Source organism: Sturnus vulgaris, chromosome 14, assembly GCF_052056855.1.
Source record: "Sturnus vulgaris isolate bStuVul1 chromosome 14, bStuVul1.hap1, whole genome shotgun sequence".
NCBI lineage: Eukaryota > Metazoa > Chordata > Aves > Passeriformes > Sturnidae > Sturnus > Sturnus vulgaris.
In genome coordinates this window covers 4,970,994-4,987,108 of record NC_142256.1, presented here as the reverse complement: position 1 = coordinate 4,987,108, position 16,115 = coordinate 4,970,994, and the positions used below count along the sequence as shown (strand labels likewise).

At 49.3% G+C, this 16,115-nt stretch overlaps 1 protein-coding gene across 2 annotated transcripts; it reads right to left on the bottom strand.

Annotated features, from left to right (window-relative positions):
• Window positions 1-583: 583 nt before the first annotated feature.
• Window positions 584-16,063, bottom strand: HDAC8 (histone deacetylase 8). 2 transcript variants are annotated; one of them, XM_014891046.2, is made up of 11 exons: window positions 15,912-16,063; window positions 15,439-15,491; window positions 13,955-14,085; window positions 12,271-12,412; window positions 9,304-9,416; window positions 8,255-8,332; window positions 7,753-7,861; window positions 6,019-6,191; window positions 4,291-4,385; window positions 2,105-2,210; window positions 584-1,086 (listed from the first exon to the last, which is right to left on the bottom strand). In XM_014891046.2, the coding sequence occupies exons 1-11, from the start codon at window positions 15,993-15,995 to the stop codon at window positions 1,064-1,066; spliced, it is 1,107 nt and encodes a 368-aa protein (XP_014746532.2). In that variant the 5' UTR covers window positions 15,996-16,063; the 3' UTR covers window positions 584-1,063. The 2 variants fall into 2 exon arrangements, with proteins under 2 accessions (XP_014746532.2, XP_088029507.1); XM_088173381.1 differs by lacking the exons at window positions 12,271-12,412; window positions 13,955-14,085 and having other exon boundaries at window positions 15,912-16,059.
• Window positions 16,064-16,115: the final 52 nt, after the last annotated feature.

Here is a 16,115-nt window from a genome sequence, read left to right as displayed (position 1 = left end):
GGCAAGGGGTCAGGAGTCATGGGAGCCACATCCTGCTCACCTATCTCCACACCAGATTTCCTGTTGTTTCAATCTGCAGTGAAAAACAACAGAGCAAAACACAAGCCAAGGCCAGGCTGAGAGCCCCTTTGTCTTGCTGTTTCTTCCAGCATAATCTAATTAAAGCCACAGGAAATATGCTTTCCCACAGTGACTGGACATCTTAAAAAAAACCAGCACAATAAAAAGTCCATGGGCCAGGAGAATGAGGGGACAAGGGCAGCAGAGGCCAGGCTCCGTGGCCCCTGGCACTGGGAGAGATCTGCCCCAGATACCTTGTATACCTGTTCCCTTGCTGAGACACCTCAGGCAGCTCTCATGGGGCACCAGAGCATCTGGATGTTCATCTAAGATCTCCCAGGACAGGAGCTGTCACAATGCCCTGCATCTCCCACAACACTCTTGAGAGGCTCTCCAGGGTCTGGCCCCTCTGTGCAGAATTTCAGAAGCTCACAAATGGCTCTGCAGTAGGAGGGGCCGGGGTGCTGAGAAAAATAGCAGTGGCAAGGCAGGGTGAGTTGAAGAAGAAAGGAAGGGGCTGGAGGAGTGTGTTAAGTATTTTATTTTTAAAAAATTCTCAGTTAAAAACACAATGGCTGTGCCTTTCTCTGAGTAAGAGATACAATCTGTGGTGCCCCAGGGTAGCTCTCAGGCTGTACTTCATGAGTGGGCAGCTCTGAGGCTGTAGCCCTGTACCTGCCAGGTAGCAGCCCCCTCTTAAAATACATTTAAAAGCAGTTGTGAGAACAAACTGTGGTGTTAAAAAAGGAAAGAGAAAAGAGCAGGGGAGGCTCTGCCAGCACTGGAAGGCTATGGCTGGAGGGCCCACACTCCTGCCTGGGGAGAGCCACGGTGCTCATGGCATGCAGCAGCTTTTCTTTTGTACAGAGGAAAAAAAAATTAACCAACCAACCAACAGTACTTTCTTTGAAGGTTTCCCTGCAGTCACGAATTTCACCAGTTGTTCACATAAATATGCTGTCTTCTCCACAGGAAATGCTCTTGCCTGAGCCTTCCTTTTCTGCTAAACAACGTGCTTCAGATTCCCTGAAAAATAAAAGGAAGCAGAAAAGGGTATTTCCACTGATATTTTAGCCCGGTGGAGTGACCTGGCAAGGGGTGCTACTCCCACGCCTAATGGACTAGGCCATGATATGAGAATTCTAGCCTCAGCACAGATCTCAGTTCCTGCTTCCTCTCGCTCCTTTTGCAGAGGCTGCTGCCCTTGTTCAAGCCAAGCTTTCGAAATTATCACAATGGACCCTGCCGCTGCTTTCACTATGCTGAATACTGTTTTGGGATTTGTGGACCAGCATCACATGCTCACTCCCTGCTGCCTCGTCCTTCTTTCAGGCTGGACTCACACATAGGAGTGCACAGCCCTCCCAGCTCTGGAGTGATGCTGTCCCTCCTACCCGCTTGGACAGGTCCCCAAGGAGGGGATGTCCTCTCCCTAGGATTAACCTGTTCTTGGGCATCCATGGCCATTGCACTTCCTACCCTACTTCTAATACCAGCGCACTGCAACACAGTGCTCTCTCTTCACAAGGAGCCACATGGAGAGGACAAAGGACAACAGGTGTGAGTTGCACCAGGAGAGGTTTCACCTTAAGTATTTTTTTTTACAGTGAAAACAATCAATCACTGGAGGAAACTCCCCAGAGATGTGGTAGAAGCCCCACTATCAGAAGTTTTCAGGATGTGACTGGACAGGTTGCTAAGTAATCTTGTCTATGCTCCCTTTCCTATGAAAGTTTGGACCAGATGATATTTGAAGTCCCTTAGAACCTGGGCTGTTCTATGATTCCCACAAGGACAAGGCCCCATGCTCCCCTGCCCAGCCAGAGCAAAGACAATGGCAACTTTTGCTACAGGACCTATAACTCTGTTCCTATCAACCCTGAAAATCCTAAGGGATGTGGGAGGCACTGTACACTAATGAGCCAAGTGAATGTGGTCCATCTTTCCAGTCAGTGAGAAAGATTCCAATGAGCTCTTCTGAAGCCTCCTCTAAAAAAAAAACCTGTGAGCCTGAAGCAGGAGTGTTGGTTTGGACAACACTCACCTTTGATAGAGTTCAGAATTTCTTGAATTCTGTGTGTCTCATTGCGGTCTGGTCTGCAGCTTGGTGTGATCTCCAGCACATAATCAGGACCGTACTCTGTGAAGAACTGCAGGAAAGAGGAAAGTCAGCAGAGAGGTCTCTGAAAGCTGAGGCTGGAGGGAGGGCTCCCCATGGGTACCTGTTTGTAAATAGACACCTAAGGGCCACATGTAGCTTCACTACATCAAGGTGGTACTTCAGCTAGTGTCTGTGTCCATCTGGAGTTTTCAACCGCTTCCCAGTTCAAGGGATGGGAAGCAGAGCCCAGTGTGGCAGTCAAAAGCAGTCAAATGTCTATCCCAACGCTTTATTTGGGAAAGCTGTTGGCACTCATTTTACATACAGTTACCAGTAAATGGGATTTCTTCTTATTAAATTTCAAGTGCTGTAATCACATATCCTGCTGTTCACCTCCCACCTTGCTAAACACTGCATTGACATGACTGTGAAACACCTGGGAAAGGAAAAATCAGTGTGCTGCAAGGATACTGTGTCTCTCCTGGCTAAGTGCTCAGATAGCATGCAGGACATCTGCAGCACATAGGGCTGGCGTGCTAACACAGAATCACAGGTTACTGACAGCCATTGTGTCATGATTCTGGCCAAGACAGGGTCAGTTTTTGCAGAAGCTGGGAGGAAGCATGGCCAGGACACAGAGGTTATTCTGCGCCACCTCATGTCATTGCTGAGGGCAGGGGAAAGGGACTCTTCCAGACAGAAGGGATTTCTTCCAGCTGAAATAATGTGGCAGAGGGAGCTGTGCGGTATTGTCTATTAGTCAGGGGGACAAGGATGTTTCTGTGTGAACTGTTTCTTTTCTTGTTCCCTCTGTCGTTAGTATTGTTGCTGTTGCTGTTACTGTTCAGTAAATTGTTCTTATTTCAACTGTGATCTTTACCCTTTGTGCCTCCAATTTGAGGGGGCAGGGGGAACAGAAGCACTAAATTGGAGAATACCATTCCTAAGACAACCTTAACTGGTGCCCAGTGTGTGGTACAAAGGGTTGAGATAACAACAGATCTGCCCAGAGTGGGCTGGAAACAAATTTGATTCTAAGCATTTGTTCACATTAGGTACAGAGCCATTGGTCACAATGTTGTTTGGTCTGTTCATGTAGGTGTGGTACAGATGTGTGAGCATATATGTTCCTTGTGATGATATTTTTCAGAGCAGGACGAGGGATCAGGATTGGTTTGTTGCTGTACCATGTAATATCAGTTTATGAAATGATAACAAGGCCAATGAAGGTCATCTGGGATGTGTATTCAGTGTTCCTCTCCTACCCTTACCTCAGGTGCTACTTTGGTAGTCCATTAATAGTACTCAGCCTGAAGGGGAAACAGGAGAAAATTATTTTCCCCAGCTTGCCACCCTCTCTTCCTCCTTCAGGCCTGTTACAACTGCTTTTGAGAATTTTGAATTCCTTTTGGATGTTACAGAAAGCATGTTCTTGTTGTTATGTCTCTTATGTGCGTGTCCTCAGTACAGTTTATAACATGTTTAGAGTCAGGACAGAGATTTCTAGGAAGGTCATTCAAAGATCTGCCCCAAGGGTGGATAGTCATGAGTGGCATAGAATGTGGGAAAAAATGGGCTGATTTCTGGGGTAAATTCTCTGTTCCATTAATTTGGAAGTTCACCCCTGTACAACTACAGGACTCTGATAGAGAGACAAAATATTTGCAAGGTGAGAGCTGTGTCAGCTCCAGAGAGGAGCAACTTATTGGAGTGTGCTGGGCCCTGGCCACTCTTTACCAGACACTGCTGGTCACCAGACAGAACCCTCAGGGAGAGGAGGAGGAAAGCAGAGCAACAGGAACTGTGGCCACTCAAACGGCAGCTGAAAAAAAAAAGCCTTGAGAAAGGCAAAAGGCATACCCTAAAGAGCTCTTTGAGCAAACCAGAGAATCCTTCTGCCCATCCTCTCTGTAACTATCTGAGACTGGAGTTTATATGTGAGACCCCTCGCAGAGAGCTGTAGACAGCCTCTGTTTTTGGACACAAGCACCCATCATACTGATAGGTCAGGGCAGTATTGTTACATAAGTATCTTCACAAAAGAGGACTGAGTGGCAAGGATGGTGTGTGGATTAGGCAGAACAACTGGCTCTTCTGCAAGGAGAAAGGAGAGTTTTTCAAAGCATTACCTCATGATCAGGGATCTCAGAGGACAGTGTTCTCCCAAGGATGACCCCAGTCAAGTATGTCCAGCAGCGGGCCGTGTTGGCAAGGTTGTAACCTCCTGTTTCCAGCAAGAATTGGAATTTTGAGGAGGAAGAGTGGGGAAAGGGAAAAGAGAAAAAGAGATTTAAGTGTAAGGAACAAATCATGAAGCCACTGTGAGCAGGTTACATGAATTCAGCTTATTTCATCCACTCAAGCCATGCCTAAAATCTGCCTTTTGCACCTGCTGGCTACACAAGACCAGGTCTGAATGACAGTGTATGCAAGAACTGACCGCTCAAACTGAACCCCACTTACATCCATTGTGGCAGAGGCTGGTCCTCCAGCCACCATCTCAGACCCAGGATGAGCTCCCAGCCCCATGTGCTGGACTCTCTACTGGCAAAAAGGAGAGCCATTCCCAAGCAGCAGGCCGCAGCAGAAATGGGGGCTTCCTGCTTTTGAATACCAGCCTTTGACCTATAAAGCAAAATACACGTGTCCAGCCATATGCTGGTGCGCTCTTCAGCAACGTCATGTTTGAGAGGACAAATGTGAAACTCATCACTACAGCTTGCAACTGCTTCACATGAAAATAAGATTTCACGGTTAGTAGGAAATGGTGACCTACATAGTAATGGAACACGAGGTTTCTCCACAAGGAGAAACCTTAGCTGAAAGCAATCCTGCAAGAGACTCAGGTAAGTTTTTGTCCAGAAAAGATGACTAGAATAGGAAAGGGGAAAAAGTGCTTTGACAAGACAGAGAGACCATATCTTTCAATATTCCCTTCTGTTTGCGTTGATTGTTGTGGGGCTTTTTCGCTGGTTTTTTTATTTTATTTCTCCCCCAGTTTCCACTTCAAATGCTTCTACAATCTGCAGTGGTGGGACACTCCTTTGGTATTTTCACAAGTGACACATAGTTGATCCTCATTTTTTTAAAGAAGTTTTGGGTTTTGTCTGAAAGGTGACATCTCCAGCACACTCACAGACAAGCCACAGCAGGACTGAATATCCCTAACTTTTCCAAAACAAAGGGCAGCAGGCACATACAATTTTAGCCTTAATATGTGGTATCTGATTTCCCCTGTCTCAAAAAGGACAACACCTAGAGCTGATGCAGCTCCAATCTTAGAGCTCAGGGGCTTTCCCTGGCACACAGTGGCTTTTGTTGTTCTGAAATGCTCTGTTAACACAAAGCCTGTCCTGTGTTCTCGCCACTGGACAAGCAGCTGGTTAAGCAGCACAGCAAAGTCCAGCTCAGCTTTCACTGGGTATCAGAGCCCTGCTGTACCTTGCAGGCAGCCAGGCCTTGTCCCAAGCCTCTGCTTGAATCTTAATGAAACCATTCATCACCAGGTGTCCAAGACAGGTTCGGGAACATAGTGCTCACTTTTAAAGAGAAGCACCAAAGGGCTGATCAGCAGAGATGGGAATCAGAGGCGCCACTGAGAAGTCAGGGTCAGTTTGTTGGCCTCTCCTCTTCGCCAGAGGAGCCACGCAGCTTTTAACTCAAGATCTGAGTCAGGACTGAGACTTGCACCTGTCAGTATCAAGGATTTCAGGTGAGAGAAAACAGTAGTGTGCCACACTGCCCAGCAGTCACCCTGCTAAACCCTTGCCAGTGCTGAGCCCGAGGGCAGGCAGGCACTGGAGGCAGGGTCATAGGAGGACAAACGTGTTTCTCTCAGAACAGCAAAATGCACTCACCTCCTCCCAGGACAAGAGTTGCCAGCTGCCACTGCAGGACATACTTGAGGCACTTGCCCACTCCCTCGGGTGTCATGTTGAAAGAGCACATGGGGTCTCCAGCAATGGTGTCTGCCCCCAGCTGCAGCACAACTGCACTGGGATTGAAGGCAGCATACACCTCCTCCAGCACTCTGGGGAGAGGAGGAGCAGTCCAGTTAATGCCAGCATGGCTCAGAGGAATGCTGGTGGCATGGCCCTGGTCCACCAATGCCTCTCAGGGTTTCTGCATTCTCTGCTTCCACCCAACTCAAACCAGTTACTCTGCCTCTGTTCCCAGTTAGCCTTCTACCTCCACAGCAAGTTTAGCTCTCAGAGCACTTATCAAAAGGCTGATGTACACAAAAGAACCAGTGATAACATGGCAGAGGGGGATCTAGTCCTCACCAGTTTAGTGGTAGCATCAAACTCCACATTTACACTGCCTTTTGGCTGCAGGACAATCCAGGAGCTTTTCTGCCCTGTGAAAGTCATGGTGGAAATCCAGGTCTGGCAAACCAATCCTGAACTCAGACACCTCTCACTAGGACAGGACAGGAGAGGACAGGAGAAACAGAGGAAGGCTCTGGCTAGGATTGTACTCTCCTCTCTCGTATAGGGCTCTTGAGGCAAATCTATGAGGACAAGCTCTGTGTGGGGTGTAGTCAGCCTGCAAAAACCTGCATTGGACAGAGCTTCATGCTTCAAGCCCATCGTGGCTTTGGGAAGTACAGGCAATCACCCTCAAACAACAGCTGGATGAGACATCCACAGTCATGCCTGTGACTGCCTCCCAGCCTGGAGAGAACACAAAGAGATCCCTAAGTCTCTTTGCAGAAACTTTAGCTATACAGCTACACAGCTTGATATCTGTGGTAGGTTACGATGTCCTTCAGCTGTGAATGCATGCAGCAGGCTCCTCCTGAGTGGGTTCCTGAGCTGTCTCAGCCCCTAGAGTGGCCTTTCAGAAGCACGTCCTCCGGCACAAAGAGGGCTGCTCGGCCCCAGCAATGGCAAGCACCAATAAGGCAGTAGGAGGCACGGCCCCCACATGACTGCCCTACTGGCCTACAAGTTTAGAGAGGTTTCAGCCCTCAAATGTTAGAGGTGGATATGCTACCACGTCCTGCCGCCCTGCACTGAGACTCCTCTCCCGTGGAAAAGAACAAGCCCCGCAGCCCAGTTTTGACATGGACAACAGCTTGTGAGGTCCACCATCAGCTGAGGGACAAAGGGGACTGCCAGGAGGCAGCTCTGTCACTGTCAGATATTTAGCCTTCAGCCTTTCATTCTTCCAGCACAGACAGAAGGTGCTAGGAAAACACTTTTAGCTAAGCCCCAAGCATATGTCCCACAGGCAGAATTCAGAGCACTTACTTGAAGAAAAAACATCTAGCCCTAAGTCCATAGCTAAAAAATACTTGTCCCTTCTCAGTCTCTCCTTAGATAAACACCTGTGGAGGTGTATCTAAGGAGACAGGCTGACCTGTGGCAGAGACCCCTCCAGCCACCCACAATGTCTCTATATATTCAGTTTGCTAAAGGATTCAGACAAGACCTCTGAGAACTTACAGTCCATGTTCATTGTAATCAAAGGTTGAAACAGGGGAAGGGACAAGCCTTAGGAAAGGACTGTGATTTAGAATACTAAGCTGTGTGGTATCTTATTCTCAAATATCCCATCCAAGTCAGCTGTATCAGAGCAAGAGGGCTTACGATTCACAGATCTGGTAATATTTTTCATCCCGAATGCCATCTTGAATGGGCACATTCACGCTGTAATAGCGACCTTTTCCCAGGCCAACATCTGTCACATCACCGGTGCCTGCACAAGAGAAACACCTCAATTAGGAGGGAAAGGAGAGCAGCAGCAAGAGACGCGTGGGGTGTGTCAAAGGCAAGCCAAGAGCCAGGACGTTCAGCATGCTCATGGAGAAGTCCACTTGCTGCCACCACCACAAAAGGCGGGGTGGAGGGACCCAGTTCTCTCCTTCACCCCATTCTGCCACGCAGCATCAAAGCGGCTCTGCCTAGAGCTCAGCTAAACCACAAAGGGGGAAATGCCAAACATATAGGTCCCCCTCTTTTCCTTCTCCTGGGTTAAGAGAAGAGGCAGCAAGACATGTCAGCTGGACAGCAGGGATAGGACTTGCCTTTACGGAGGCCTCACCAGTGACGTGTGAACCAAATGAGCACAAACCTTACAAGTTCAACTTGCCTGGGAAAAATCCTGGTGAAAATTTGTGCAGAGAAACAGTCATGACTTTCGAGGTGAAACTAAAGGCATCCTCAACTCCTATTAGGAAAGGGAAAAAAAACTTCCATGCATCATTTATATAAATGACTGAGTCTGAACACAGAACTGCTTGATACACACAGGGCAGCAAGCAGAGAAGGAGCAGCATGAGCAAAGTGGAAATGCAGATGTGGCTCAATAAATACATCCTCAATCCACAGAGACTGGAGTTCAGCTGCAGCAAATGCTGCTATGAATGTGGCAGGTCTCACGCTAATCAGTACTGAATGGATCTCATGTCGCTACCCACGGTAGCAGCACTTGCCTGTGCTGCTAGGCCTGCGAAGCTGGGAGAGGGATCCAAGCAGCGCTGCCTTGGCCAGGGCTTGGCTCTGATTAGAACCAGTGCTACTGGGCTCTCTTGCTTTTTCTCAATGCTGCTGTGGTTCAACATGCCTTTTCCTTAAAGACACATTAAAATAGTGGGCATGGAGAGGGAAAAAAGAAGTAATAGGAAACTTAACAGAAACCAAATGCAAGGAGAAAATTGAACAAAATGAAACACATCATTAAATTTAGAAGAGCAGGAAATGTTAAATGGTGTAGAAATAATGTCCCTGAAGGAGGGAGCAGTTGTGGCAAGGCCAGCTCGGGCTCTAGATTTATAGCATCAAGCCTTCTTTTAAAAGCACCATTTACTACCAGCTGCTTCTCCCTTGCAATGGACCTTTAAACAATTAAACCCTGTCAGCAACTGCTCTGCCAAGATGGGAGACTGGGACATATTATCTGTTGCTTTAGGTATAAGACTTCTGCCCAGACCCTCAAAATAGGTCTGAGAAGCGGCACAGGGCAAGTCTGTAAAGCAGGACAAGGCAGAAATGGATTGAGGGAACTCAACTGCACCGAAAGGAGCCAAAGCCGCAGCTGTTGCAGCAAGTAAAGTCCTGCTGTGTAGACAGGCCTTGACTTCTCCCATTGCTCCCCGAGTCTGTGCAGCTGTGCTGTTTGCAGCCTTTGCTGGGTCTTACCATCCCCATGATGCAAATCCAAATCAATATAAAGGACACGGTCAAATTTCTGGCGCAGCCGCAGGATCCCCAAGACAGCGTCGTTCAGGTAACAGAAGCCAGAAGCTTCATCCCTGTGAAAACAATGTCTGTGACACTGAATATTGCCAATACACAATCACCACTGATCCCAGCATTCTCGCTTTGACTTTGCAAACGTCCACCTCACAGTGGCACAGAGGAGTACGAAAACTCAGCCAAGGCCCAGCAGTGACCAAGAGATGGGTCAGGAGCAATTCAAAGCACGGCTGGGAAGCACAGAGAACGGGACTGCTTGTGCCAACTGCTTCTCAACTCTGGGCTCTGCTGCAGAGAGACCCTGGCCTGTGGGGGTACCTCTGACCATTGCACTGTTGAACAAATAAAATGCTAGCTTTCTGCACCTGAGTAATTTTAAACAAGTTCAGAGACACTCGAGTCAGACTCACTCTCTCTCTGAGACAAGAGGACAGTCCCCTTGGCCATTTTCCTATGAGGTCTGGACAGGCATAGACAGGCAGCCACTTCATCCCTGCTTTCTGGGTCATAGCTCCTGGGAAGGTCCTGACAGTGAAAGGCAGGTCCAAGGCAGTCACAGGATTCTCCTGCTGTTCTAAAGTCTCAGGCTATGAAGGTTAAGCCTCTTCCCAAAGTAACTCCCTCCTTTCTCTTCTCAGGAAAATGCAAACGGGATGTCCCACACGCAGTCCCTCACGAAACAGCTCCTGGGCCCAGCTAGGAGAGAGTCCAAGCAGCTAAACATAGGACAGGTATACCACGGAAAGATTTATCACTGACATTGATCAGGGACAGCTTACTTGCTGTCCCTGGCATCAAAGGAACAAGAAAGTTTCCTGACTCCAGCCTCACTCCAAAGTCAAGTCCCCATCACCACTTAGCACCAGTCCACATGCATTCTTAAATCTGCCCTGGACAGATATTTTAAAGCGAAGTTTTATACTTTGCAACAGGAGTACCCAAATCCCTTCTCCACAAATTGTATCAGGATACAAGATGTGCCTCTGGGAAATTCCTCTTGACTTCCAGTTACAGCACTCAGCTCAGTTTCCTTGACATTTCCTGCTCAACAACAGCTGAGAATGGTGAAGAGCAAGCCAGGGGTGGCAGAACTGCACTTGCTTTCACTCTCTGCAAGTGCCGTGGAGTACAAGGGTTTCCCAGTGACTCTGTTCATTTACAGTAATGCGAAAATGGAGGTGTTAATAGGTATCCCGAATATCTGACTCAACTATGATTATGTATTTCTCCCCTCCCTCACAGCCTACAAGGAAGCAAAGTGAACTATTCCGTATCTTGGGGGACTCTCTCAATGCTGTAATACACACCTCTGAAACTCAAGGCCAAGCAGAGCAGGACAACAGCTCAGTCAAAAGCAGAGCAGTGTCAGAGCTGCAGCTCTGCATTTGGGATCCCCCGTGCTGCCCTAAACCCACCCAGCAAAGCTCTGAGTGTCACTGCCAGAAGGGAGGGTGAGGCTGGCTTGAGAAAAGGTGCTTACTCAGCATCTTACCCTCAACCCCAAAGACATCCTCTGAACCAAGAGCATCCAAAGCCCCAGGTCACTCCTACCTTTAGGACCCTGGAAAGCAACTAAGCCACCAGACAGCAGGTGTTTTTTGACAAAAGGAATATATTTTTCTAGGACATAGGTCCTAGAACCAAGCACCTGCCGTTCAGTGTCAGTCTGGCTGGACCTTCACATCGGGCTGGCATCTACCCTGAAGCATCACACACCAACTTACTGGGGTGACTGGGAAGACTCCTTTGGGATCAGTGAATATTAAATGCTTTTTAAACAGAGACTCCGCTTCCCAGAACAGTGCTAATAGTTCAGCAGCAGTAACACTGCTAAAACTTTTTTCATTATAGGTAATTTTTAAGCCATGCAGTCCAGACAGAAGATACCAGGAGAGTTCCCAAAAGCCATTGGTTCTGCAAAGAGTAAGAGCTCAGCTCTGCCAAGTGCAAGTCTCCTTTCACAGCAAGGTGCAGCTGAAGCCATTTTCAGCCAAGTGCCCATCAGAAAGCAGGCTGAGATGGTGGTATGGCTGGCACTTGCACACCACTGGTAGACCTCCAGAGTTCCTCTGCCAGTTCAGAAGTCACCAGATCAAGACATCTGCACATGTGTGTACAAGCTGCTAGGGTTAGACACAGTGCCCATGAGAACTCCTGAGGCTCCCCAGGGACATAGAACAGCACTGCAAATACCAGTTGGCTGTGAACAAGGAAGGGTGGTGTCTTGTCTATGCTGCAAAGAGGCCCCATGTTTTGGCAGATGGGGAGGATAAGTTAAATAAAACATACTTCCATGGAAAATGGGACAGAAACAAATTATTTTACCACTACAGAACCACAGGATTCAGGGACAGAATTTTTACTTCCTCTCCTGTTGTGCTGGAAGATCATTACTGATGTTAGAGCTCACAGGAAACAGCCCCCCATGGAGTGTGGGGAAACCCAAGGTCAGTCCTGCACTATTTCAAACCTCTTATTAAGAAAGCCAAAAGCCGTACAAAACAATTTGGACGTGTCACCGCATTTCCATTGTGTTCCAAACTGGCAGTGACATCAATTGTTTGTCTCTCCACTGTGCTTCTCCACGGACCTCACAAAATACATTCTCACTTGAGCTTCCTGAGATAATGATGTATCGAGGAATCACAGGATATCTGTGAGTACACCTGCCCCAGACCTGCTCTGCAGCACATGACAGTGACAGCACCAGCACTGAGCAGTGACCTGCCTCCTCTCAGGCCTCTGCCCTGCCCTCTGTTTCTTTCCTCTCAATCTCCTGCCTTCCCTCACACCTTGTTTTCTCTTCCAACTGGCTCATTGCACCCTGAGGGTTCGCAGGGAAGCTGGGAGCTAGGAAGCAGCGTTCAGGGATCAGATGAGAAAACACAAGGGAAGAGATTGTTTCCTTACTTCTTTGCATGATGCCACCCTCCAGGCCAGTTAATTGCTACCTTGCACTTGCCGTCCAGCAGGCACTGGGCTGCAGTGATGGTGGCTCCTCCCACGGCTGCTGCATACTCAAAGATCCCTTCAGTGGCTGGACAGTCGTAACCTGCAGGTAAGAGTCCGCCTGTCAGACACAACAGGCCTTTTCCTCCAGGGAAAGCATATTCCTTTTGTTTGAGGCTTCAAGACTGACCCAGCCTGGAGCAGCCTGTTCCTGAAGAACTGATCCCACAGAGGATCCAAGATCCATACTGGAGAAGTTCTTGAAAAATGGGTACCCATAGGAAAGACCCACACTGGAAAAGTTCGTGGAAGACAGTGTCCTGTGGGAGGAACCCCCCACACACACAAAGGGCAAGAGTGAGGAGGAAGGAGCAGCAGAGACATGTGAACTGACCACAACTCCCATTCCCTGTCCCCTTACACTGCTTGAGGGAAAAGCAGAAGAGCTGTGAGTGAAGCTGAGTCTAGGAAGAAAGGTGGATGAGGGGGATGAGGGGGATGGTGATTTCAGTTTAATTTTGAATTCTCACTATCCTACTCCATTATTAATTGTCAATAAAATGAATTAATTTCCCTATGTAGAGTCTCTTTTGCATCTCAACATGATCTTTTCCACTGTATTTTCTCCCCCCCTGTTGAGGGGGAGAGAGAATGCGTCTTAGTGGACACCTGGAAAAAAGAACCCACCCACATCACAAAAATCAACCCACCACAAAAAGCAACAATCTAAATGTTTTCTTGCACTCAGTTCATTAAAAAAAATGAGTTGTGTGCCTGGCTTGCCTAACCTACTGGTCCCTCACATCAATCTCACAAAAAACTGCTTTCAGGTCTTTGGCTACTTGAGCAGAAAAGCCCTGGCATGGTCACTGACATACCTCTTCCCTAAAAATGGGCATCCACAAACAAGTCAAACCTAGGTAAGCTGTAGGTCTGTATCTATAATATGATCTTCACTTAGTCCTACAGCAGCCTCCCTGCAGCTGTTGCCCACAAAGCATGATACCAGGGCTGCTTGTCTTCCTGTAGACAGAGCAGCTTCAGGAATGTAAAGTCTAAGGGACACTCATCAGCGCAGAGTCTGCACCTCTGCCTCAGTTCTGAGTCACTCCTCCCATTCCTGAGACCAAGACAGTGCCCATAGCCATCTCACCTGCTTTACCTGCTGCATTGTTCAAGCTGTCTCAGGTCCAGGAGTGCAAGAGCTCTCTGCTCCAGACATAAATCACCAGAGAGACAGCAGCTGCTCCGGTCACTACAGCTCCAGGCCACTTCTTACACATGCCCTCCCCACAGCAGGCTTGCAGCAGCCAGTCACAGCTCCAGCCCGGAGGCAGTGTCAGGGTCTTTTATCCTGTTCCAGAGCCTCCGAGCAGCAGCAAAGGGCAGCAGCCCCACTCAGCAAGAGACACGCTAAGCTGCACAGAGCAGCAAAGTGAGGCTAGCTGTACCCTCTGCTGGCACAAGGGAAAGCGCCAGCCTGTCAGATGACTGCTGAGGTTCAGCAACATCCTGTCAAAGAGTGTTTCCTTCCAAAACCATGCCCAGCATCTCCCTGAGCTCACCCCTCTAACTGCAGCTCCAGCAAAAAAGCATCCTGGCCCTAGTACTCAACTAATCCCTTGCTGAAGATGTGAATCCTTACCCAGTCCATACTCCACAGACTCCGGGTGGTCATCATCCCCCTCCTCACTGACCTTCTGCAGGTGCTGCAGGTAAGCATCTGTGTGGAAACTCGCCATTTCCTCCATGGAGGCCACTTTTGGCTTGACTATCCTAGGCAGAGAGGAAGAAGGGAGCATATCAGGGCAAGAGGCTTCAGGGTTCAGCTGGAATGTCCAGCTTTAGCCTTTACCCTAGGAGCCTTCTTTCGGCTGTTACTGCTGTAAAAGCAAATGAAACTCCCTCTTCCTCTTGCACTGGACTGTCACTCCAGTGAGAAAGCCACCCAGCTGAGCTGGAGCAGGCCTTGCGCCTGTTTTGGCACTGCCTGTGGTCCCCACCACAGTGAAGAACACTTGCAGGTGCTGCCTACATTAACCTTCTCCCTTTGCTTCAAGTTTTTTTCCCTTTTCTGCACGTTCTTTCAGTTTGTGCAATTCCCAGCATATCCAACATTCAGATTACACGCAGAGGAACTAATGGAGAGCAATGCCCAGGCCCAGCACAGCGCTGTGGCAGGACCTCAGCCTGGATCAGGAGCTGTGCAATGCCTCTCGCATGCTGTGACCTGCACCAAAGCAGAGACTGTCACTGTTCCCAGCAACTTGCACAGCACCTTCCTGGGTCTGGGTGCTTTGCAGTTTGCCTAAACAAATCCTGCAACACACTGAACCCACCCCAAAACTTGGACACCGGGAGCACACACAGACAGTACAGCACAGCTCCACTGCTACAGGAAGAACACAGGAAGCTCCCAGCTCCAGGCTGGCTCCAATGCTTCCCACCGGCAAACAGTCCTTCAGGTCTGATCCATAACAATACCTGCAGCCATTTCCCAAATACACTCTGCCAGAAAAAAAAATTCATTTAAAAAAGAAGTCTCCAAAGGACCTTCTGGCAGTGCTGAACTGAAGCACATTTTTTTAAAGGTTTTATGAAATGCTTCACAAGAGCGGCTGAGCTATGTCTTTCTTCATATGCCCCAGCGTCAAGAGCCAAACGAGGCAGGAGGTCTCTCACTTTTCTGCCCCAGATCTCATCTGGTCATCTCTCTTGATCAGCATGCAGACCTCACAAAAAGTCTCCCAGTCAATGACAACACAGCGAAACAGCACGGTCCCTCTCTGCATCAGTACTGACTGATCAGCGGATCGGGAGCAGCACCAAGGCCGTCACCCTGCTCAGAGCCCCAAGCACGGGGGTGACACACACTCTACTGCAGAGAAGACACAAGGCTATATGTAAGTGCTCCACTAGACCAGGAGGGTAACAATGAATTACACTTGCCACAATTACTGCAATCGTGTCCATGTAGCAAAACAAACATTTTCCTTTAATCGTGGAAATACACACTATGGGGGCTCCTATAATCATGCCGCCAGCAGGGACAGTTACTGAAGTTACCCAGCACCTTCCGAATCTTAGCGGAGAATAAAACATCCCTTCACAGAAAACCGGAGCACTTACTTCATCTGGTCAAGTAAGCAATACGCTTCAATCAGGGAATGCACCATGCTGGCCTAAAGAGAAGAATAAGACCGTGAGAGTAGGAGACAGCCAGCAACAGGGAGCCCAAAGACTCGCGGACGAGGCGTGGCTCAGACTCCTCCCAGTACCGACTTTCCCTGCCCGGGTCCCATCTCCGGCCCGTCCCCGTGCAGTGTGAAAGGGCCTTCCTTTCCGGTGTTCCAGGCACAAGCACAGTCGCGTACGGCTTCCCGGGGAAGAAAGCGTCGCTTTAGTGTCCGAGCCCGCGCTGCCAGGGGCGATGTGAAGGCACAGACGGGCCCTCCCCGCTCTAACCCCAAACTCCTCCCGCCCGGGCCGCTCGTTTCCCCCGCTTCCTCCTTTCCTAGCGCGGTGCCCGGCGCCCGCTGCCTCTGCGCCCGGGCCTCACCGCTGTGCTCCCCGCGCCCCCTCGCCCCCACCGCGGCGCTGACCCGCTTGGGCACTTTGCAGAGGGAGTCGCAGAGGGCCACGTACTCCGGGCTGTATACGTAGACCGGCGGCGGCACCGCCGCCATCAGGGCCGGCACAGCCGGGACCAGCACCCGCAACGCCGCTGGTCAAGGCACGCCAGGACCGGCAGTTCCGGCCCCGCGGCGTGCCGGGAGCTGTAGGCCCGCCCTGCCACTATCCTTCCC